This window comes from Ambystoma mexicanum, chromosome 7q (genome assembly GCF_040938575.1).
Source record: "Ambystoma mexicanum isolate Mex_15411 chromosome 7q, UKY_AmexF1_1, whole genome shotgun sequence".
Lineage (NCBI taxonomy): Eukaryota > Metazoa > Chordata > Amphibia > Caudata > Ambystomatidae > Ambystoma > Ambystoma mexicanum.
In genome coordinates, this window is record NC_090941.1 from 315,417,468 (window position 1) to 315,440,185 (window position 22,718).

The 22,718-nt window shown below is 48.2% G+C and overlaps 1 protein-coding gene across 1 annotated transcript in view; it reads right to left on the bottom strand.

Annotated features, from left to right (window-relative positions):
* UCHL3 (ubiquitin C-terminal hydrolase L3) overlaps positions 1 to 22,718 on the bottom strand; it is a 726,647-nt gene that overhangs the window by 102,154 nt on the left and 601,775 nt on the right. The window contains exon 8 of the mRNA XM_069639381.1: positions 10,284 to 10,342. Coding sequence (XP_069495482.1) covers positions 10,284 to 10,342 — 59 coding nt within the window. The remainder of the gene's footprint in view (positions 1 to 10,283; positions 10,343 to 22,718) is intronic.

Consider the following 22,718-nt stretch of genomic DNA (forward strand, 5'->3'; position numbering starts at 1 on the left):
TGTGACTGGAGGCGGGAGTAATAAAAGTTATGTTACCCTTCAAGAATGGACAGAGTGTAACACAGCCTTGCCGAATCTAGTTTCTTGACTAGAGGAGGAATCCAGGCTATAGAATTTGGTAAATGTATGTGCGGACGACCATGTGGCAGCCGCACATATATCTCGAATTGGCACCCCTCTTTGAAGGGCTGAGGATGTTGCGATACCCCTGGTAGAATGAGCCCTTATATTTTGAGGAGGCTCCTTTCCTGCCAATTTGTAGCACTCCAGAATGGCTAAAATAATCCATCTGGAGATGGTTTGTTTTGTTATTGGAAGGCCCAACTTATGTCCTGCATAACCTACAAAGAGTTGGTCTGCTTGTCTGATCTTAGCCAATCTGCTGATATAAAAGCTCAAGGCTCGCTTAGGGTCCAGCCTGTGCAGTCTCTCTTCCTCCTTCCCCGGATGAGGAGGAGGGTAGAAAGAAGGTAATGTAATCTTCTGAGTGATGTGAAACTCCGAGACTACCTTCGGGAGGAAGCTAGGCTTCACCTGAAGAACAACTTTGTCCTTGTAAAAGATTGTATGTGGAGGTTTACACGATAAGGCTTGCAACTCGCTAACCCTTCTAGCAGATGTCAATGCTATTAGCAAAACAGTTTTGAGGGTGAGAAGCTTCAATGAACAAGAGTGTAGTGGTTCAAAAGGGGCACCCTTTAGGAAGTTTAAAATTAGGTTTAAATCCCATAAGGGAACTTGAAAAGGTTTCGGGGGATAAACATTAGTTAATCCTTTTAGGTATTGTATTACCAATGGAATTTTGAAGTATGAAGGCTCCTCTGCAGTGCGCTTAAAGATTGATAGCGCTGCGAGATAGCCCTTAATTGTGCCAATCTGTAGGCCTGAATTAGCCAGGTAAAGTAAGAATGACAACACCATAGGTGTACCACAAGAAAAGGGTTCAATATTCTTTTCTCTGCACCAGCTGCAAAATTTGTTCCAACGGCAGCGGTATAGAGTTTTAGTAGCCGGCCTTCTGGCCGAAAGCAACACCTCCATAACATCATCCGGAAGGTCCCAATCCTTGTACCTCAACCTTTCAGACACCAAGCGTGAAGGTTGAGGGTCTTGATGGCTGGATGGAGAACCTGACCTTCCTTCTGCGAGAGAAGATCCTCTCTGTATGGCAGTCGAATTGGAGGGCAGATGGACATGTCTAGAAGGTCCGGGTACCACGTTCTCCTGGCCCAATCCGGGGCAATTAGGATCATGGTCTTCCGAAACCTTCTCAACCTCCTGATCATTTGAGGAATGACAGGGACCGGAGGAAACGCGTACAGAAGTGGGAACTCCCAGTCCACTACGAACGCGTCTCCTAGAGCTCCTCTCGGGGGAAATTCCCTTGAGCAAAATCTGTCGCACTTCCTGTTGATACTGGTGGCGAACAGATCCACTTGAGGGGTTCCCCAAAGGGCGAAGATCTCTTGAAGGACTTCCTGAGCTATCTCCCACTCGTGAGAGACTGTGCTCTGCCTGCTCAGAGCGTCCGCTGTCAAGTTCTTCTCTCCGGCTAGGTGAATTGCCGATAGAGAGATTCCTTCCTGAATTGCCCAAAACCAGAGCTGCATCGCCTCTCTGCACAGTGGTAGTGAGCCTACGCCTCCTCTTTTGTTGAGGTAGTGCATGGCCACTGTATTGTCCGTCATTATTAGGACGTTTCTTCCCCGTACAGACGGCAGAAAAGCCTTCAGCGCTAGTCTGATGGCTCTCAGCTCCAACAGGTTGATATGTAGTCTGGACTCCGATGGAGACCAACGACCGCTGATGGTCAAATCGTTGGCGTGAGCTCCCCACCCCGTGAGTGAGGCATCCGTGACTACTGTTATCTCCGGCCATGGTTGCCAAAACATTTCTCCTTTCAGGATGTTCTCCCGACAGGCCCACCACTGAAGGTCTCGGGCTACTTTGACCGGGATCCGAAGGAGATCTGTCATCCTTCCTGAGAACTGTGACCACTGAGTTCTCAGTGCCCACTGGAGGGATCTCATTCTCAGGCGAGCTTCCGGCACGAGGAATATGCAGGATGCCATGAGGCCTAGCAACCTCAGAAAGTCGTAGGCTGGGAGATATTGGGCATTCTGAAATCTGATGACCATCTGCAGAATATCTCGAGCCCTCACCTCTGGTGGCAAGGCTTTCCCCAGGGAAGTGTCCAGGACTGCTCCAATGAATTGGAGTCTCTGTGATGGTATCATCTGTGACTTCTTTAAATTGAGGGAGAAGCCCAGCTTGTGAAGGAAGTGGCAAACATAATCTAGTTGTCTCTGAGCCTGTTCCGAAGATACAGCTCTGATCAACCAATCGTCTAGGTAAGGGTAGACATGAATCCCTTCCCTCCTTAGACTTGCAGCCACAACCGACATTAGCTTGGTAAAGACCCTCGGGGCGGAGGTTAGCCCAAATGGCAGAACTCGAAATTGATAATGAGAGCTGCCAATTGCGAACCTCAGGTATCTCCTGTGCCTGGGATGGATCGGCACATGGAAATAAGCGTCCTGGAGGTCCAGAGATACCAACCAGTCCTGAAGCTGGAGGGCCTGAAGGATCTGAGAGAGAGTCACCATCTTGAACTTGTCCTTTCGGAGGAATTTGTTCAATTCCCGTAAGTCTAAGATGGGTCTCAGTCCTCCGTCCTTCTTCGGTATTATGAAGTAGGGGGAGTACCAACCCTTGTTCCTTTCCGCTACAGGTACCAGTTCTATGGCACCTTTCTCTAGCAGTTCTAAAACCTCCTGCAAGAGGAGCGGATCTGGAAGCTTCAAAGGGTTGTTCCCCGGTGGATGACTCTGAGGGATATGTAGGAAGGGCAGGCAGTAACCTTGGGCCACTGTCTCCAGAGCCCAAGCATCTGACGTAATAGCCTGCCATTCCGTCAGATGGTGAGTTAACCTGCCCCCTACTGGTGTTCTGTGAGGGGAGACCTCAGAGTGGTTTTGAAGCGGCTGATGCAGTTGCCGAAGGTAAAGTGGCTCCTGCTCCTGCGGGTGCGGCTTTCTTTCCCCTACCCCGTCCACCACGGGTAAATCTTCCTTGGCCTCTTTGAGCCGGTCGTCCTCTGCCCCTTCCATATGAGGAATAGTAACGAAAGGACCGTCCTCTCCACGATGATCCCGAAGGACGAAAGGTATTCTGACGGATAGCAGCTCCCAATGACTTGGCTGCTGCCTTGGATGTTTGCAGTTTCTCCAAACTGTCATCCGCCTTCTTTCCAAAGAGGGTAGAACCGTCAAAGGGCATATTCAAAAGCCTGGTCTGCACGTCAGAGGCAAAACCAGATTTCCTCAACCACGCATGCCTGCGGATTGTGGTACTTGCCGCCATGGCCCTGCTGATACTGTCAGCAGAATCTAGGCCAGTTTGTAGGGTCTCGCACATCGCATCTTTACCATCCCTGATGATGTTTAAAAATGCGTCCCTTTCCTCTCCTTCTTGGAGGCAGTCAGCCGCTGAAAAAGCGCACTCCCAAAGGGTGTGGCTGAACCTAGCGAGCGTACAGGTCGCGTTAATAGACTTTAACGCCATGCTACAGGCAGAGAAAACCTTCTTAGCCATGGCATCATACTTTTTGTCATCCCTATCCTGCGGAGCAGTGGGGTATGCAGATGTGCTGCCTGATGAGGTTGCAGCCTGTACAACCAAGCTCTCAGGAGTAGGGTGTTTTGACAAATATTCAGGGTCAGAACTAGCCACCCTGTATTTTGTTGACAGTTTTTTATTTACTGCCGGGATAAATTCCGGCGTTTCCCAGTTTGTCAAAATCCTTCTCTGTAGAGCAGAGTGAAATGGAACCACAGGATCTTCCTGTGGGCCCTTGTCCAGTATGTCAGTGAGGTCATCCTGCTGAAAGGCAGGAGAAGGTGCAGACCAACCCATAAATTCTATGATTCTAGACATCAGAGCTCTATATGGAGTCTCCGCATGTTCTCCTGGGTCTGGTTTGATAAATTCTGCTTCAGGAGAAGTGTCCAAGCCACTAGCTTCCTGAAGTGCATCCTGAAGATTTTTTAATCTTCTGTCCTCAGAGGCGAAAGTCTCTGGCTCTGGTGATGTAGTCCTCTGTAAATCAATATCTTGATCTGAATCCTCCCTTTCCTCAAAAATCGAGGTTAAAGGGGGATACTTTGGTTTTTGGAATGGTATAAACCCCATTTCCAATGCAGAAGGAGCCATCATCACAGGCCTTGAAAGCGTCGATGTCGTCGACACCGACGTGAAAGTACTCGAAGGCGCCGTGAAAAGTGTCGAGAAATGTGTACTAGGCCTCGAAGAACTCGAAAGGATCGGAGTCCTGCTCGAGAACGACGTCGACGTTCTCGGCGTCGAGTCGGAGGTCTTTTGTCTAACCGTTGGCTGTGGAGTAGCCGTGGTTCTTTCCTTCACCGGCGTCGATATCGGCGTCGACGTCGGCGTCGACGTCGACGTCGACGTCGGCGTCGACTCGATCGACTGATGCGCCGATGAATCCTTCGACAACGGCGTCGATGGCGCCGACCTCTGTTTCGAAGGAGTTTTCGACGATGGCGTCGATGATGCTTTATCTCCCGATGGCTCGAGGCGCTTTCGGGTTGACTTTTCCGCCGGGTACTGCGACTCGCGGCGTTTAGATTTTTTGGGTTTTTTACCCGGGGTATCACCCTCAGCTGTCTTCGAGGGGGACGAGGCCGCTTTCTCGAAGACGCTTAGCATCTTTTTTCTGAATTCCTCCCACTCAGCTTGCGAGCTGCGTTTTGTGGGGCAATGAACTCTCTCAGGAGAACTCGACGAAGATGACGAAGGGGATCTCCTACGTCTCTTCTTCGAGTGTCTCGATGACGACGAGTGGTGGGAGCCACTTCGTGATCTAGATCGAGAGTGTTTTTTTATGGTGAGGAGACGAACGTCTCGACTCTACCGAAGAAGCTTTCGAGGAAGTTAAAATTGACTTACCTCTCTCGAGCTTCCCCCTACGCTCCTTCAAGGCTTTCGCCGTCATGGAAAGGCATTCCTCACACTCCGAACTCTGGTGCGTGATTCCCAGACACCACAAACAGACCCTGTGAGGGTCCGTCAACGACATTTTCTTCCCGCAGTCTCGGCACTTTTTGAAACCGGACCGAGGGGTCGTCGGGTCGGAGGAGGATGCCATCGATATCGAGGTAATATTAGTAGTTATTATATACGTTATCTTCGACGAGAACTGAGCAACGGTGTTCCGAGGCACAACGAAGCGCGGAAAAACGGAACTGAGCAACGGACGCTGCGCGCGGCCTTTATAGGCAGGGTGACGTCGACGTCGGCACGGAGGCCGTCGAGGGTCATCGACTCGGCGATCATCGACGCGCAGCGCCCTCTGGCGAAAAAATTTTCCGAGGCCAGCACAGCTGGAGGATTTCTATCAAAGATAAGGAATACGTCGGAGGACACAATCCCCTCGAAATAAGCATACTGGAGGTCCAATGACACCAACCAGTCTGTGAAGGATCCGAGAGAGAGTGACCATCTTGAACTTGTCCTTCCTGAGGGACTTGTTCAAGTTTCTTAAGTCCAAGATGGGTCTCAGTCCTCTGTCTTTTTTGGGAATCAAAAAATACGGGGAGTACCATCCCTTGTTCTTCTCCGCTACAGGTACTGGCTCTATAGCACCTTTCTCCAGCAGGGTTAGAACTTCCTGCTGTAGGAGCGGGTCTGAAAACTTCAAAAGGTGTCTCCCTGGTGGATTGTTTTGAGGTTGCGTTAGGCAAGGAAGGCAGTAACCTAGGGCTATTATTTCTAGAGCCCAAGCATCTGAAGTAATGGCTCGCCATTCTTGCAGATGCTGTGACAGCCTGCCTCCCACAGGTGTCTGGTGATGCAACACCTCACAGTGGTTTTGTGGCGGTTGCTGCGGCTGCTGATGGCAAAGAGGCTGCAGCTGGAGCTGGCTTTGCACGTTTTCCTCGTCCACGAGTGGCCTTTTTCTGGCCCCTCTGACTGGCCATTCCTCTCGCCTTTCCATATGAGGAGAAGCAAAGATAGGATCGTCCCCTCCAAGATTGTCCTGGCGCACGAAAAGGCTGAGGTTGCCTAATAGAAGCTCCTAAAGACTTGGCAGCTGCTTTTGAGGTCTGCAACCTCTCAAGGCTCTCGCCAGCCTTGCTGCCAAAAAGGTGAGACCCGTCAAAGAACATGTTCAGAAGGCGGTTCTGTACCTCTGGTGCGAAACCCGACTTCCGTAACCACGCAAATCTGCGTATTACTGTGCTAGTACCCATGGACCTGCTCACACTATCTGCAGTGTCCAGTCCAGATTGAAGGGATTCCTGCATGGCCTCCTTTCCATCTCTAACAATGGCTAGGAATCCTTCCCTTTCATCCCCTTTTAGAATGTGCTCCGTCGCCATTGCAATGTACTCCCACAGAGTGTACGAAAACTTTGCCAAGGCACATGTGGAGTTGGCTGATTTTAACGCCATACTCCCGGCTGAAAATACCTTGCGTGCCCAGCCATCCACACGCTTATCGTCCCTGTCCATAGGGATAGAAGGGTACGCCATTTTATTTGAAGCTGTGGCTGCCTGGACCACTAGACTCTCGGGGGTGGGATGTTTAGACAGATAGCCAGGGTTTCTACTGTCAGGGCAGTATTTTGAAGTAAGGGATTTATTCACTGGAGGAATAGAATCCGGAGTCTCCCAATTCTTGGCCACCAAGGCTATTTTGCAAGGCTACATGGAAGGGTAGGATTGGATCTTCGGTGGGACCATGGTCCAATATATCAGTCAAATCATCCTGGATGAATTGGGTTGGTGGTCTAGCCCATCCTAAATAATCGACCACTTTTTTCATTAGTTGACGGTATGAGGGACTGGCATGCTCCCCTGTTTCTGGCCTGCCAAAATCTGTTTCAGGAGATGTATCAATGCCACTTGCATTGTGTAAGGATTCCACCAGGTCCCTCATCCGGCTTTCTTCAGAAAACAGGCATTCTGGGACATGTGGGGTACCATATTCCAGTCCAAAGGGTACATTCTCCTCATCATATCTCTCCTGTTCCTCAAAAATCAAGGTCAGGTCACTTGAAAAATTCTTTCCTAGGAAGAGGTTTAAAAACCTTTTCTGGGAGAAGTGGGAGAGGAGTATTAGTGGACCCTGAAGGCATTACAGGCTTTGCAGCCTTCTCTTGTCCTTTTTCTGGCTGAGTTGGCTGAACTGGAGCCTTTGGAATCTTTGGCGCCAAGGGCTTCGGGGTCGACGTCGACAAGGCGTTGATGGCATCGACGGAATAGTTGTCGATGGAGCCGGTTTTGAGGGCATCGATGCGCCCTTCGAAGTTTTGCCCATCGAGATGCATTGGGTTTCGGCCGGCGTCGGTGACCTCGAGCGGTTGACTCGACTTGAGAGGTCTTTCTCTCTCGGAATCCTGGAAGGTTCTCAATCCTTCCTTCTTCGATCACCTGGGCTCGAGGGCACGCAAGTGTCGGAGCGATGACACTCCCGCCCGGCTTGCGAAGAAGGCGCGAACTGAGGCTTTGCTTTTTCAAACATCTCCATCATTTTAACTCTGAATACTTCCCACTCTTCGGAGGAAGAATGTTTTGTGTGGCATTTCATTCTTTTTGGGGATTCGTCCGAGGATGATGTGGAGAGGACCAGTGGTGTCTTTTCTTGGATTTTTTTGTCGAAGAAGACGAGCGATGGGAATCGCTTCGGGACCTGGACCAATGTCTTTTGCGTCGAGGAGACTTCTCACGGGACCTTGACTCGACGCTAGAGGCTTTCCGGTCGGATTTACGACCTACCTGTAGTTTTCTCCTCTCTCGCAAGGACTTCCTAGTCATTGCCTGACACTTCGTATAGGCCTCCATGTCGTGGCCTTCCCCGAGACACCACAGACATTCTCGGTGCGGGTCTCTGATAGACATTTTCGAACCGCAAGATTTACACTTTTTGAAACCCGATCGCGGGGTCGTAGTCAGCGTCGATGACGAGGACATATCGATATATATCAGTAATATTCACTGCGTCACAGAACTCGAGGTGCGCCGAATCTCCGAAGAAACATGCTGCGTGGAAAAACGGAACTGAGACAAACGGGCGCAGCGCGTGCTACTTGTATACCCGATGACATCACCCTCGACGGAGGCCTTCGAAGGACCATCGACTCGACGACATCGATGCGAGGTGCCCTCTGCCGAAAATGTTTTCGAAGCAGCTAAAGTTGGATGGAATACATCTAAGATGAGGAATACGTTGGAGGACACAATCCACTCGAAAACTATATTTGTAGGGGAAAATATGTATGGTTGTGGACTGCACCTAGGGTTCTGAAACCAACATTGGCATGGGTATCATGCGGAAGCACGCAATTTGCAAAAGTGGCAGAAAAAGACAACATTTGCAATCTGGACCCTACTGAAAATCATCCAGAACTACACTGAGCTTGCACTCAACCTGATTTTCTCTAGTCAGCCCCTATTTTCTATACTGCGCTTTGGCAACACTGAAATAAGCAAAGTGGAAAATATACAAATGGCAGTCATGCAAGTTTGTATAGAAAAAACACTGCAAATTAAATTGCCTCCCACTGCTGACATGCGACAATGGATAGAAGGAAAGTAGTATTTAAGTAATTTGGATAAATAATAGTTACTTGGCCATTAAAGTAATAATGGGGCATAGATGTTTAGGTCTGGCTAGAGTAAAGTTTAGCTCACTCGCAGTTATTTCTGTATCAAATTAAGCAGAGGGTGCTTTAGAGTGTTCCATGTTATCAAGATTTTCACCTGCATCCATTTCAAGTTTGTCTGTGCCATTGCGACAGAAAGCTGAAGTAGCCTGGGCTGCTGAAATAGTGAAAGGAGGAGAGATGCAGAACTTGGCCTTAGAAGTGCCTAATTCTTCCCAGTGCCTTGTTCTTTTCCATGCTGCTTTCCCTCAACACACGTGTGCTGCACTCTCCAGACATGCTCTGTGGTGAGGCCCTGCTGTTCACCATCCATGTTACAAGCTGGTGGTGGAGATGAGCTGCTCTGGTCCACCGCTCCAAGTGCTCTGCCCAGAGTATTCCTTCACCCCTACATATCAACCTAAGACTTGGTCTCCACTGTGCACAATCGATGCCCCAATGCTCTTTTGTCCCACAGTGTTCCTTGGGCCCTCTCCTGCACTTACTGCTCCTTCACGCCTTCCAGTGATTGTATTTTAGATTCCTCAAGCCCCTCCTCGTCCTCAATGCTAAAATAGCCTCTTTCCAGCGCTCCCTGAGCCCCTTCTGCCCGAGTGCTTATGTCACCCATGGTCAATGCTGCTTTCTTCAGCTGGTGTTCTTTTCCATCAGTGTTTCGCCCATAGTGCTCCATCGTCTCCATTGTACCTCTTTTCAACACCATGCTCATTTTGACACCAGTGCTTGCTTGTACCCCACGCTCTGTTTACCCTCCTGTTGTCCCTCGGCGACAGTCCATTGCTGCTTCCATTCCTGCCTCCCCAGTGTCTCATCCGCACTGATATTAAGACCTTAGTGCTCCCTGGTCATCTTGCTTAAGGATTACTGGATATGCACCAGTCCGGTGTACTCATGTAACAATCTTCTTTAGTGCATAGCTTCCCCCTCATCTGTACTCCCTCCATCACTCCACCAACCCCCCCCTCCAAATAGCAATACACATCTACACAAAGGCAGAGCTTTTAGCATCGCCAATGACTTGTTTTAAAGTTAGAATTCTGATGTATGCAATTTATATCAACTCACTGCTGCATACGTCTATGAAACGTTGCTGTGTAGCAAACTATTGTTATTTTCAAAAAGGCACTCGCACCTGCAAGTGTTCCCACACATATTACAGTCAAAAGGCCAAAACGGAATGTCAACGAATCCAAGAGGCATACATTCATTGTCATGGTTATCACATGTACAAATTTTTATTATCATCAATGCAAAACCTTATACATATTTTGCAACTTTAATACAAAATAAAAAAAGGTGGTCACTGACAAACACCAGGAAACACAGAAATCATTTGATTGATCCAACCTGCTTTTCCAAGTTTGCACCATTCCTTGAAAAGGCACAGCGTTAGATTTCCAGATGGCAACTGACTTGTAGCTAATGTCTGTCAATTGCATTAAATGTGAACGGCAGGTATATTGCTCAAATCAACATCCTATGACGCCTATAAAGTGTAGTAATATTATTACGGTTAACCGGGAACAACAACTGAGCTCCGAATAGCATTCAATAGACAAGCCTATCAAAACTAAGGTCATGTTCCTTTACTTCTTACCTCTAGCAATGTGTCACTGCTAGATGGGCCATGGTTTATTGGAAAAGGTTTACGGCCATCTGCGGAGAAAAGGAAAAAGGAAAATGTATGTTACCAGTGCATGAAATCGGCATTTATTTTTGTATAAATGTTTTTATTTGCATTTGTAAACATGTAGCCATGACAAGCAGTTAAGTGGTGTCAGCAATACATAGTCCAGTATTCATGGACTTAAAAAACAAGAATCAAATAAACAAACAACAACAAACAATGGCTGTGTTGTGCAGGATGGTGTCTTAGCCGTTCGTAGGTTCGTGAGAGCGTGAGCCTAGTGCTACCTTAGTCTACCTGGGGGATGCCCATCAGGGGCACATCTCCAGGGTCACCTCATGTCTCTCCATTCCAGGTTCAAGGTGTAGTATTGATCAGTTCAGGGGGGCATGTCGTCCGCTGGCAGAAACATGTCTCTGATTAGTGCCTTCCATGCGTCAAACTTGACATTTATGTCACCTTTTGTCCCAGTGATTCCTGCGCTCCAAGCTACATTCTCTACACTTGACCATCTTTCCAGTTCTTTGATCTATTTATCATATTGGGGGCCCCCAGGCGATTTCCATGCCATTGCAATCGCTATTTTTGCTAGTAAGCACGTCTTATCAATTAGTTTCACAATGTGTTTGTGCTAGCTCAATCTGGGATATGTGCCCAGTAGGCATTCTTTCGGAGACCAGTCGTATCGGGTGACCCCTGCCCTGCGGCAGGTGGATTCCATTCTTGCCCAGAACCTCTGCACCTTCCAGCACCCCCAAAACATATGAATGAGGTCTGCTTCATCGTTGTTGCACCAGCGTTCCTGGACACCTCCTTAGGATATGCAAGTACTCTCTCCCACTTCCTATCAGCGATAGTGGTTATTAAGTCTTTTTCCCATTTTTTTTTTAGTACAGCACTGCAGGTATTGGGTCTAGCCGCTAAATGGCAGTACAACCTAGATACAGGTTTCCAGCCGTCGCCCAGACCATACATCTCTTTCAGCATATATCTCTTTTAGTTTCCGGCTCTTCCAGCCAGCTGTCCCATTTCCCTTTGGCCGTGTGTTTAATCGGTTGGTACCACAGAAATTGGCCCTTTGAGAGCCCCTCTTTTGTTTGCACTGTTTCGAAGTCCCTGAAGACTCCTTCCTCAAACATGCCCCTCTCCCCAAGTATATAGACCTGCCCTCTCCCATTGTCTTGTTATAGGAAGATCGGCTAAGGCCTTGCAGGTGTCCGCTAGCATCGGAATATCCTGTGTGTATGGGTGTTGAAGGTGTAACTTTAATGTGACCCCTTTCCTTACCTGTCTCCCCACCATCACTATTGCTGGGCTATGCATTGAATCGTCCATGGGGCTCCACAGTATCTCTTTTAGGTGCATCGGGGCGATTAATCGCAGTAGAAGGTTAGATTCAGTTGTAGTGTCATCCGACAACCATCTAGATACATGGCTGAGCTGTGCCGCCAGGTAATACCCCTCTAGGTCTGGAAGTTGTATTCCCCCTTTTTTATATGGTAATGTGAGGATGTTTAGCGACTGCCTATGGCGGGCCTTTGCCCATAAGAACTGTTTAAGTAATGTGTCTAGTTTCCCAAAGAACGTTGGCTTTATGTAGTAGCATAAATTCTGGAAATAATATAAGAATCTCGACAGTACGATCATTTTGACGATGGCCGCTCTAGAATTGCGTAGTCCCTTGATTACATTACTGTGTTACGTTCATGCATGAGCTCCGGGGTGTGTTTAATGGTGACCCACAGGTACCTGAACTCTTCAGTTTGCCACCCAATCCCCACATTCGGCAAGTCTGATGTACTTGTCTCCTTCAACTTCTCCAGCGGGAATGCGCAGGACTTTTGCCTGCTGAATTTTATCCCTGAGACTTTCGCATAGTTGTCGAGCACCTTTAGGATTATTGCGGCATTTATATGTGGGTCCATGAGGTATAGGAGGTATAGGAGAACGTAATCAGCATAGAGTGATATTATTTTGTATTGTCCCCCTAATCGTATCCCATGATCATAGAATTGCTTACTGAGGTATATTGCTAGCGGTTCCAATCCGAATATGTATAACATAGGTGACAGAGGGCAACCCTGTCTGGTACCTTTCTTTATTGCCCAAGCCTTAGATACCTTTTTGCCGGTCTTTACTCTAGCCTTTGGAGCATTGTATAGCACTTTAACCCATTTGACAAAACCCTCCCCAAATCCAAATTCCTGTAGAACTTCTATAGCCATTCCCAGTAGATGGAGTCGAATGCTTTAATAGCGTCTAACGACAGTATTGCCATGGGGACCTCGCTCTCTGTTTGCGTCATAATGTGCTGGAGACGGTGCAGGTTAGCTGTAGTGTTGCGGCCTGGGACAAAGCAGTTCTGGTCTTCGTGTACCAGGATCACCACCACTTTGGCCAAATGTTTGGCCGGTATGGTGGTCAATATTTTGCTGTCAAAGTTCAGCATCGCCAGGGGGCGATATGAGTCGCAATCTAAAGGGGGTTTGTTTGATTTTACAATCGGCACTATTAAGGTTTCATTCATGGATTTTGGAAGCATCCCTGTCCTGTACGCCTCTTTAAAAACTTTGTGTAGTAGTGGGGTCAGGGTGGCCTCGTAGGTTTTGTAGAACTCTGGTGGGAGTCCATCACTTCTTGGGGTTTTGCATGTGGATAGCAATCTAATTGCCTCATTCACATTGTCTGCTGTGATCTCCTCATCTAGTGCTTTCATCTGGGTTGTGGTTAATTTGGGGAGTCCCATCTCTTCAAGGATATCTCGTATATCTGTTTCTGGCACCGGGGTATCGTGGGCATATAGTTTGGAGTAGAAGGCAGCGAAGTTATCGTTGATCGACGGTTGGGTCTTATGCGACACTCCTTCCCTTTCCCTGTCTTTAAGCTCAGTGGGTAGGGATCTAGGGTGTTCCTTTTTGCATAGCCACAATAATAATCTGCTCGGTTTGTCTGCTTCCTTATGGGCCCTCTCTGTGGATATTGCATAGTCAAACTTGGATAGTCTCTCCCATGCCTCTTGACAGCTGCTTCTAGCCTCACTTAGTTTTACCTCTTCCCCCCGGTACCTTGAGTATTGGTTTCCAGCTCCTTTATTTCCTCTTCCTGGGCTTCTAGTTCCCTGCTTAGTGTTCTTCGGATACCACCAGCACTCGCAATTGTTTCCCCTCGTACTACCACGTTTAGCATCTCCCAGAGCGTGCCCCAGCGTTCCACGCTGCCCAGGTTGATTCGCACAAATTCCTCAAGTTTATTGCCCAATTCATTTCTAAATATCTGATCTGTGAGTGCCCTAATGGGCATTCGCCACATCGGTATAGGGGGTCTAGGGCCCTTAATAGCCCAGTGGTTGAGCAGAGGCGAGTGATCTGATATTGACCTGCCCAAGTACTGGGCGGAGTCTATTTGCGGGAGCAGGTCTTTATCTACGAAGAGGTGGTCTATACTGGTGTATGTATTGTGGGGGGAGGAATAGTACAAGTAGCATCTGTCTGTGGGGTGGAAAGTCTGCCAGGCATCAACTAGACCCAAATGATCCAGTGCTGTGCTGAGCGCCTGCAGGGTTGTGTTCAATTGATGTTGTGGTGGTTCAGATCTGTCCAGGACCGTATATCTTATGCAATTGAAATCACCTACCCATATAAAAAACCCTTCTCTATGGTGTGTTATTCTAGTACACTGTCTTGAGGTGCGCAGGTATACCTCGATTAGGGAATTAGGAGTTCACTATACAGATTTGGTTTGCTCAATAACTCCCCACACAAATGAGTATCTGCCTTCTTTGTCTGACTCCTTCCCCATCAGCTGGAAGGGTACTGGAGGACTCACCAACATGAACACCCCTCTGGCATACTTAGAGTAGGAGGAACCGTGTCCCTCCCCCCCCCCCCCAATCGTTCTTTCAGTTTGGTCATGGACTCTGCAGTGAGGTGTATTTCCTGGAGCAGTGCTATCGAGACCTTTTTTCACTGCAAAAAGGATTTGATCCTGTTCCTCCTGAGGTATGAGCCCATCCCCCTTACGTTCCATGTCATTATTTTAAGTTGCACTGACATGGTGTTTTGTATCCCTTCCTCCAGTCCGCCCCCAGTTCCCGTCCCCCAGTGTCCAGCTGCATAGGTATGAAGCTCTCAAGGGCAGTTTGTGCCCCTCACTTATTCTCTTACCTTGTAGTCTTTTAGCTCCCACATTGCCTTGGTTGTTAAGGATTAAGACAGCCCAACATTTAAAACAATAAACAAACTAAACATGTGCGCCCAGCAGCCGCGTCATCGTTGCAGTGCTCAGGCGCCCTCGCGCTGCCAGTTCCCATTTCGGGTTTTGAGCGCAAGTGTTCTTGTGTTAGCAACAGGCCAACACCAATTGTTCCGTGGGTTAGGTCTATGAGCCCAGTTGGGGATACCAACTCCGGGCCCAGCCGTTCAAGTGTAAAGTAGCGTTCAAGTGAAATTTTCTATCAGTGTTTCGCCCATTGACCAGTGTTTGGGCAGAGCCTTCAGCGCTGTGCGCCCATTTTCCTGGCGAAGGTAAGTTCGATCAAGTGGTTTTTTTCAGCACCATCCGCTAGGTTTTTATGCTCCATCCACATGGTGGCTGCTGCAGGTGTGTCCAAAAACACTGTTCGTCCCTTGTGTATCACCTTCAGTCTGGATGGATAAAGCAGCATATACTTCAAATTCAGTTGCCCGAGTCTTGCCTTAATCAGTACAAATGAGTTTCTTGCCCTCTGTACTGCCGGAGTGTAATCAGGGTAGATGGATATTTTGGAATTGCCTCGTTCAATTATAACGCCCTCCCTGGAGTGCTTGAGGATGATCTCCCTGTCTTGGAAGTTTAGAATTTTTGCAATTATTGGGCATGGATATGAACCCGGTGGATGTCATTTCTGGAGGGACCGGTGGGCCCTTTCCACGGCAAAGCCCTGTGATAGCGTGCCTGCACCAATTTCTTGCAGTAGTAGGGTCTCCACATACCCTGATGGGTTGGGGCCCTCCATACCTTCATGCACCCCCAGTATCCTGACATTGCTGCATCGGGCACCCCTCTCCGCGTCTTCGGACCTCGATTCCAACGTAATTATTCTTTTTTCCAGCTCCGCAACTTTGAGTTTCAGGTCCGAGGTGTCCCCAGAAGTTTCCTGAATCGCTGTCTCAGCTTTAGTGACCCTTTCGGTTAGGTTGCGGGCATCCTGGTGCATCAGCTGCATGTCAGACTTTAATTCTTCTATTTTAGTGTCAATAAAGGATCTCAGTGCAGCTATCGCTTCAAGCATTTGTCCTTCCCTCTTTCTCCCATCCCGTTTGCTCTGAGCGTCTGCCTCGGTTGCTCCAACTTGTTTTGGGATAGGGGGTTTGGCTGCAGAGAACGAGTTCATTTTCGTCTGTTTCAATTTGTTTTTGGGGGCAGTGACAACTTGATTTTGGGCATTGTGTGCTGCGCAGGACTGTTTACGAGAGTAGATTTGGAGTGCTTCCTTTCAGCTGTTCAAAGTACTGAAGGATCTCACAGTGCGCCAGGAGTTCCTTTCCACTTTACAGTCAGTGGTATTCCCCCGCCTCGTGGGCGGTGGAGCAGTGTTCTACAGGGTCTCCAAGTTAGCACTTTCACTTGTTCGCACAGTCGCCCCTTTGTTAGCACCTCTCGAAGCTGGGTAGGGCCGCCGAATTATGCCTGCCTCTGCAGCGACCTGGTGGTGGTGGACTATAGCATTTAGCAGCTCCCAATGTACTTGACAGGTCTCAGGTTTGCTTGTCACTTGTTAGAGTAGAAGCTGCAGTACAGATTGCGACTCCTAGAACAACGCTTATAGGGCTCTAACCAGTTTTGTGTATGATAGCAGCCAATATGATGCAAGGCTGTCGCGGTTCTCCCTTTGTGTGCGCTGCCCCAACCACCAGTAGCAGTGGTCTATGGGTTTTTCTTCAGGACCCCTGAATTGTGATGCCCTCGCCTGTGTCCATCTCCGAGAGATGTACAGTTGTGCTCTATTGCTGTGATTCTCTGCCCTGTGGTTATTGTGACCATTAGCATGTTGCACTGCCCGACCCTTGTTGCTGCAGCTCATTCGGGGCAACTCTCAGTCAACACGCATCGGTAGGTGTATCTGTTGGTCAGTGATCAGGCTCCATATTATATTGTGTTCCCGGGCTTCCAGTGTCAGCCTATGCCTGCAAGGAGCGTTCTAGGTAGCCTCACCGCAGCTACGATTCAGGTTAGGTGTTAATAGTGCTTCGTTGTCCTAATGATTTCCGAGGTACCTGCCAATCCGTGGTCCCCAACTACGGTCTCCAGCATTTACAAATTCCTCCCGCAGTTTGTGGCTCCGTCAAGGCACCGTCTGGACCTCCTCGTCCCGCTCTGTGTCACTCCGGTAGTTCGGTCTCGTGATGGCACCTGCAGCCAGCCACTCCGCCCAGCCAGGGTCCGCGGCCAGCACCAGTTGCGGTCTTCAGTCACCTCCCAGTGTGCCGGCGTGGTCACCCCAGCCTCCAGAGGTCTCGCCGGGCCCCTCGCTATTGCCATGCGGTGCGGCTTCCCCCAGGGGTTGCTGTCGGACACCAGTGTCTTAGCTCTCCACTCGCTGTGAACGCTGTTGTTCTGATTGCAACCCGCTCGACCATCCGCACCTAGCGTGGTGCAGTAAGGTCTACCGTTGCTGCTCATAGTGTTGCCCCAGCTCGGGGGAGCCTCCTTCCGCTTCTCCCGGCGTCTTTCACCCCGAAAGTCCCACAGTCCAATTAGGCTCCGGTTATGGCCCCTGCTGTTCAAATCCAGCAGGGTGACGTCTGTTCTCAGCTCTTCCCTTCACTATCCTTGAAGGTTCCCAGTTGCGCCCGCCATCTTGGGTAGCCTGGGGGAGAGCAGCACGATGAGTCTAATTTAGCTTTTCCTAGTCCAATTCCGTTCGGGTTTGCTGTGGCGGGTGTTAGAACCGCTTTATCTCACGCTGAGAGTGCTTTTAAGCCCTTAATGTGTCACTCGATCGCCTGTTTAGGATCTATTTGCAGGATTTCGTCCGAGCTCGGCATCAGCACCTCCTTACTCCATGAGCACCATGCCACGCCCCCATGAAATCGGAATTTATATCCGCATTCCTAATTAATGCAACTGCTTAACAATTTAATTTAAAAAACCTAAACCAATACTGTTTACATTATACTGGGCAAAGGGAAAATGGAGAATCGGCATCAAACAGACATATGCAATATTGCAGCCTATGTGGAAATACGTGAAATTTCCACGAAGTCTTCTAGCCTGAGGGGAGCACACACTCATCATTTCCTTGATCTTCGTCCATAAACAGATCAAGGAAATGATGAGTGTGTGCTCATATAAAACAAACTTTCTAACAAAGCAAGAAATTAGCACATGTGAAAGCAGTTTACAAAAAGAGAAATCCGGGGCATGACTGTTCGCATCCCAGCACCTCCACCCAACAACACCTTCTCGGCCTACCCTTGCTTTTTAATCTTTCTTATGGGGTTGTATGCAACTAGAATGCAGATGAGTAAACAGTGACACCTCGTATGTGAGAAGGGGGTTGAAGGACATTATTTTAGTGTGTAAAGTAAACATGATTCACTGTAGTTAAGTTACTCTTATACTAACTACACGTCCTTAGTTATCATTTCTCTAGACTCCTGAGGGTCTCTTGTTTGCAGAACAGGATGCATGAACATTCTTCAGAGCAAAAATAGAAACAGAAAAGGGGGGGCACAGCATATATTATTGGTATCCGACTTGGTTAAGTCAGAATCAAGAGACGGACAAGGTGGTATGTTGGGTAAACTACTTCTTTATTTGAACACCAAAAACCTAAGCTGTCTTTATGTTTCTCTGCCCTATGCCTAAAGAAAAGAAAGGAGTCTGAAAGAGTGCTTGTCAGAATGTCCTACAAAATAATTGAAGTCCACCACCCAGAAACCCGTTTTAGCCTGATTCCTATCGCTACCAATGTAAACTAAACAGAACCTAATTTAAACAATGTTACAACAAAGGCCTTTTGCCCTAACAAGAGAACAGTGGCTGTTTCCTGGCCCCACTGTGTGTGGTATCTTTATCAGAAGTGGGTTAGTTGCCCTGTTGCAGAGTTCAAGTAAAGGCACCAAATGTCTCATCTTCATCTCTTCGTGTTGCGTATCAGGTTAGTCTCACTCTCCCCCTGGATTGTCAGGAACTTGTCTCAGTCTCAGGTCGTCTTCCACCCTTGGGAACCCCCCTGGTTTCTAAGTCTACACCAAGTACTCGCCGTGAGTTACCCACAAGGGAATCTCGTGGTGTTTTCTCCACTCAGTTATCTCCTGGTCTTTACCCCTCCCTGGGGTCTTGGGTGTCAAACCCCACCTTGGGGTTTGGTTTCTTTCACTTCACCTTGGGGTCAGATCCTAATCTCTCCAGCCTGTGGGTCTGATTTCTGTCACCCCACTGTGGGGTCCGGTTGCACTCACCTTGCGCCTTGGGGTCTGGTTTATGTCATCCCGGGGTATGGGTATGGCCTTTCCACCCCCCCCGTCGTTTCCCTGGAGTGACCATGTACCTTTTGTCTCCATGCGGTGCTTTTGTGGGTAGGCATTTGCGTAGGCCAGCAGAGTGTCTTCCTTCCGGCTTCCTCCAGGTGTTTCATGTCCGATAGATTTGGAGCGCCTTTCCTGCAGGGCTTTGGGATCAGTTTTGCACTGCACCATTCCTCCGCTGTTCTGGCGCTCTCCAGTGTGGGAGACTTTTGTGGGCCGGGCTTCTAAGGTCCGAGTCACAGTAGAATTGCTGAGCATTCTGCAGGCTTGGCCGTGGGTCGATCCGACATGCCGGATGTGTGCTCACTTCTGAGGCAGTGTCCCTTCCTGTGCAGCTCCGGCAGCTTCTCTCCTCTCTAGGTCCAATACTGATTGGGCCTTTATCTTCCACGCAATTAAGGGGTGGGCTTATCTGCCATTCTCCGTTCCAAGTTGAGGACAGTGCCTGAGAAGGGTCTGAAACCATACCAGTCATTAGTGTAGGAAGTGGTAAGTGTTTATACAAGTTAACTCTCATATAACTAACAAATCTATTAGATGCTTGAGCGAGGATAACACATTGCATGTCCTCTATGGGGGGTCACTCACAGTGGTATCCCACTTGCTGTGTCCGCTAGGGGTGTTAAGGTTAGTGGGCTCACCGCCCTAGTCACAAAGGGAGTGGCTACCCCTTGGGCAGAGGGGACAAATTCCCTGGATTTGTCACATGCCACAGTTCTAATTCTATTTGAGAAATGGAGGCAAGCATTATACTTCACTTTCTTTACTCTTCTCCTTCAGCATCAAAGCAAACAACAACAAAAACTACAAATTCAGACAACCCTGCGGGTATTTCTGCAGTTGAACTTTAGGAACACTTGGTATAAATTGGCCAACCCCTTTAAGGCCATCCCCATGACCTTGCTTCCTTGTCCTTTGTCCATCCTCTTTCTTTAAAGCAATGATCAGAGAAAAAAGAAAATCGTTGGAAGGGGACAGCCAATAGGCAGCCAATAGGCTGGTCAACAATGTGAAACATCTTCGTCAGTAGATCCAATTTCGTTATTTAGGTTGTGCATTTTCCAGCTCAGAAGATGCAGCATGGATGACACAAAATCCACCAAGAAACCAAGGAATTCTAGAGTTGGGAAGGAGCCAGATCTAACTTATTAGGGAATGCAGATTGTAAAGATGGCCTACCACCATATCCATCTGGTAACAAAAACACATCTTCGGACATGATTAATATGTCATGCGGATCATGTTGTCCCGTTAATTTATTAAACTCATTTCCTTAGCCCAGAGGGGGGCTGATACCTGCCACACTGGTTTCATGAAACACCACAGGTCCTATGACAGTCCGCATAGTAGACAAAAAAATTCTCAAACTTGGTTATTCTACATGAATTGGAGAAAACACCTATGCAGGAATAAAATAGGCATAATCAAGTAAGCAGCCCTTACTTCTAGTCCAGGGAGCCACTCGGGTTTCTGAACTATATCTCTGAGGAGATGGGAAAGCCTCCATCTTGAAATGATGGTAGACCATGCAACCACTGAACGCCTTTATGTTGGACCTCAAGTACCCCTTCCTGTGGACTAAGAACAGGTTACTCATGTATTCCAGGAAGATGGCTCATCGTGTCATGACCCCCCTTTGGGCGAAATCTGCCACTTCTTCATTCAAGAGCATTTTCTCCTCTTGCGAGAGAAAGGAATGGGAGCAGGGGTTCCTGCCTGTGATGTGGTATCAAAGGTCTAATAAACAAACCTTGAACCATCTGCAAGAACCAGACATCCTCTGATAAGTATATATAGTGGAAACGCTCACCCTTGGTAAATCCACCTATCGCCATGATCATCTCGATCACTACTGGGAAAGGGCACGGAAAACATGACTCACAGAAGTTTGACCTTGTCCGTCCGATCTTGGATTGCTATAGTGGAAGTGGCCGGACACACAACCAGAGGCGTAGCCAGGATTGTTTAACAAGTCTGAAGCTAATGTAGTTGGGCCCACAGCAGTGACAATAACATCTATAAATACCCATACAGCACTGCTGAGTGGGCATTTACAGATTGCGGGTGGGCCGTGCCTGCTCAGGCCCTACCCTGTCTATGCCTCTGCACACAAACCCTGCCAGAAATGTGGAGAGGAAGACTCTGTGGATTGGGCCTTGTTCATGGCGATGTAGGTTCTCACAAACCTGCCGAGTTGGTAGGCAAAAGGATCCCTGAAGAGGAGGACCCAGTAATGTTCTCTGTGACTGAGTTGTGCTGACGCTCTGGACCCTACTCAAGGGGACACTGTGTGATCAATTTGTGAGAAGCCTTTCTGCCTTTGTGTGCCTCAATCGCATCCAGTCTGGCCTGGATGCACTTCAGGCCATCAGGGATGGCTTGCTGCGTGATCTTGTCCACTAAATTGCTCAACATCCGTTTATAAGAAATGGCCAGAGGACCATCTGGGTATTCCTGATGCTCATCCCAATAACTAGCACTGGACCATGGTCCTCAAGCTGGTCTTCCTCTTCGTAATAATAATAATAACAACAACCCAATTCCATTGCACACGCCTGGTCCAGCCAGTCTTCAGACGCAGACATGGTGATCTAGCAGGTGCATTTTTTAACACAGCTGGAAGAAGGATCCCTGAACAGGAGGATGGTGGAGTAGTAACACATGCAAAGAAACCGGTGTTCTAACCAGAGGCGGCAGTTGTTCTGTATTGTATTTTGAAACGCTGGTAGGAAGTACAATCTACAATACAGTTCTAGGACACCTGCAGGCTGTATCCTTTGAACGTGGTCTGGAACGGTGTACTAACTAGCACGCAAAAAGCACAGTGAGCAAGCAGGTAGTAAACATTTCCTTACGATCCACGATGCCAGATGTGCCACATGGAATGTTTATGTTAACATGGAGCATGACAGTTTCCCCACATCGTCATCACACGATGAGATGGTCGCTGAGGGGAATGTGCATGCACCCAGATGCTCAAATTAGCTTGAAGACCTTCACCCCCATTCCCACCAACACTGTACACCCATGGTAAGACCCAGTGGGCATACCACAGTTTATGGGGGGGGCCAACAGGGGAGGTGGGGGAGTCAGAGCGTGCCATGTCAATAATAAAAACCAAGCAAAGAAGAAAGAGGAGAGGGGTGTGATTGTCAATCCGTCAAGTAAAAAACTCTGCAAATCTTAGAAATAATACATATAGAATAGGAAATGCACAGTGAAAACTGCATAGTTTAGTTAATCATAAACAAGAATTATTTCGAAAATATAACTGTTGCGAGCCAGAAGGACTCAGACTCAACGACATATTTTCAAGGTTTTTTTTCAAGAAAAATGCCTACCTAACCCTATTCTAAGAGGGATTTCTCTTCCTATCAACTAAACTAAAGGTGCTAGCCTACAATCAAAACAAAAGTAGTCCTCAGTCCAAAACCTATTAGCTAACTGGACCTACTACTTTAAGAAAACCAAAAAAAGCCAGGGCAGTATGCTATCTAATTACACTACTTTAGTTCAGTCCCACTCATGATCTCGGGGGTTCTTCCCGATTCTGGATCACACTGCCAATGTTTGTTCTCGGCAGCTTATCAAAACAAAAGTTCCTAAAGTCTTTCCTTGGACTCCTCAAAGAAATGTTCACGTCTTTAAAGAAATGAAATGTCTCAATTTCCCTAAGTGGAGGGACGCTTCCCTAATCCGCCTCCACCAGCTGGATCACTCCCGTCTAATTTTATACTAAGAATGTCTCCCAGCTCCCCTTGTCTCTGTTCTTGGTTGGACTGATTGGACCATCCAGGTCCCTTATGGTTCATAGGCTGTAAAGTTTCCCTCATCTCTATAGGACTCTTCAGACCCCTCTTATCTGTTGCTTCTTTAGAACTGAGTGGTGTTTCTT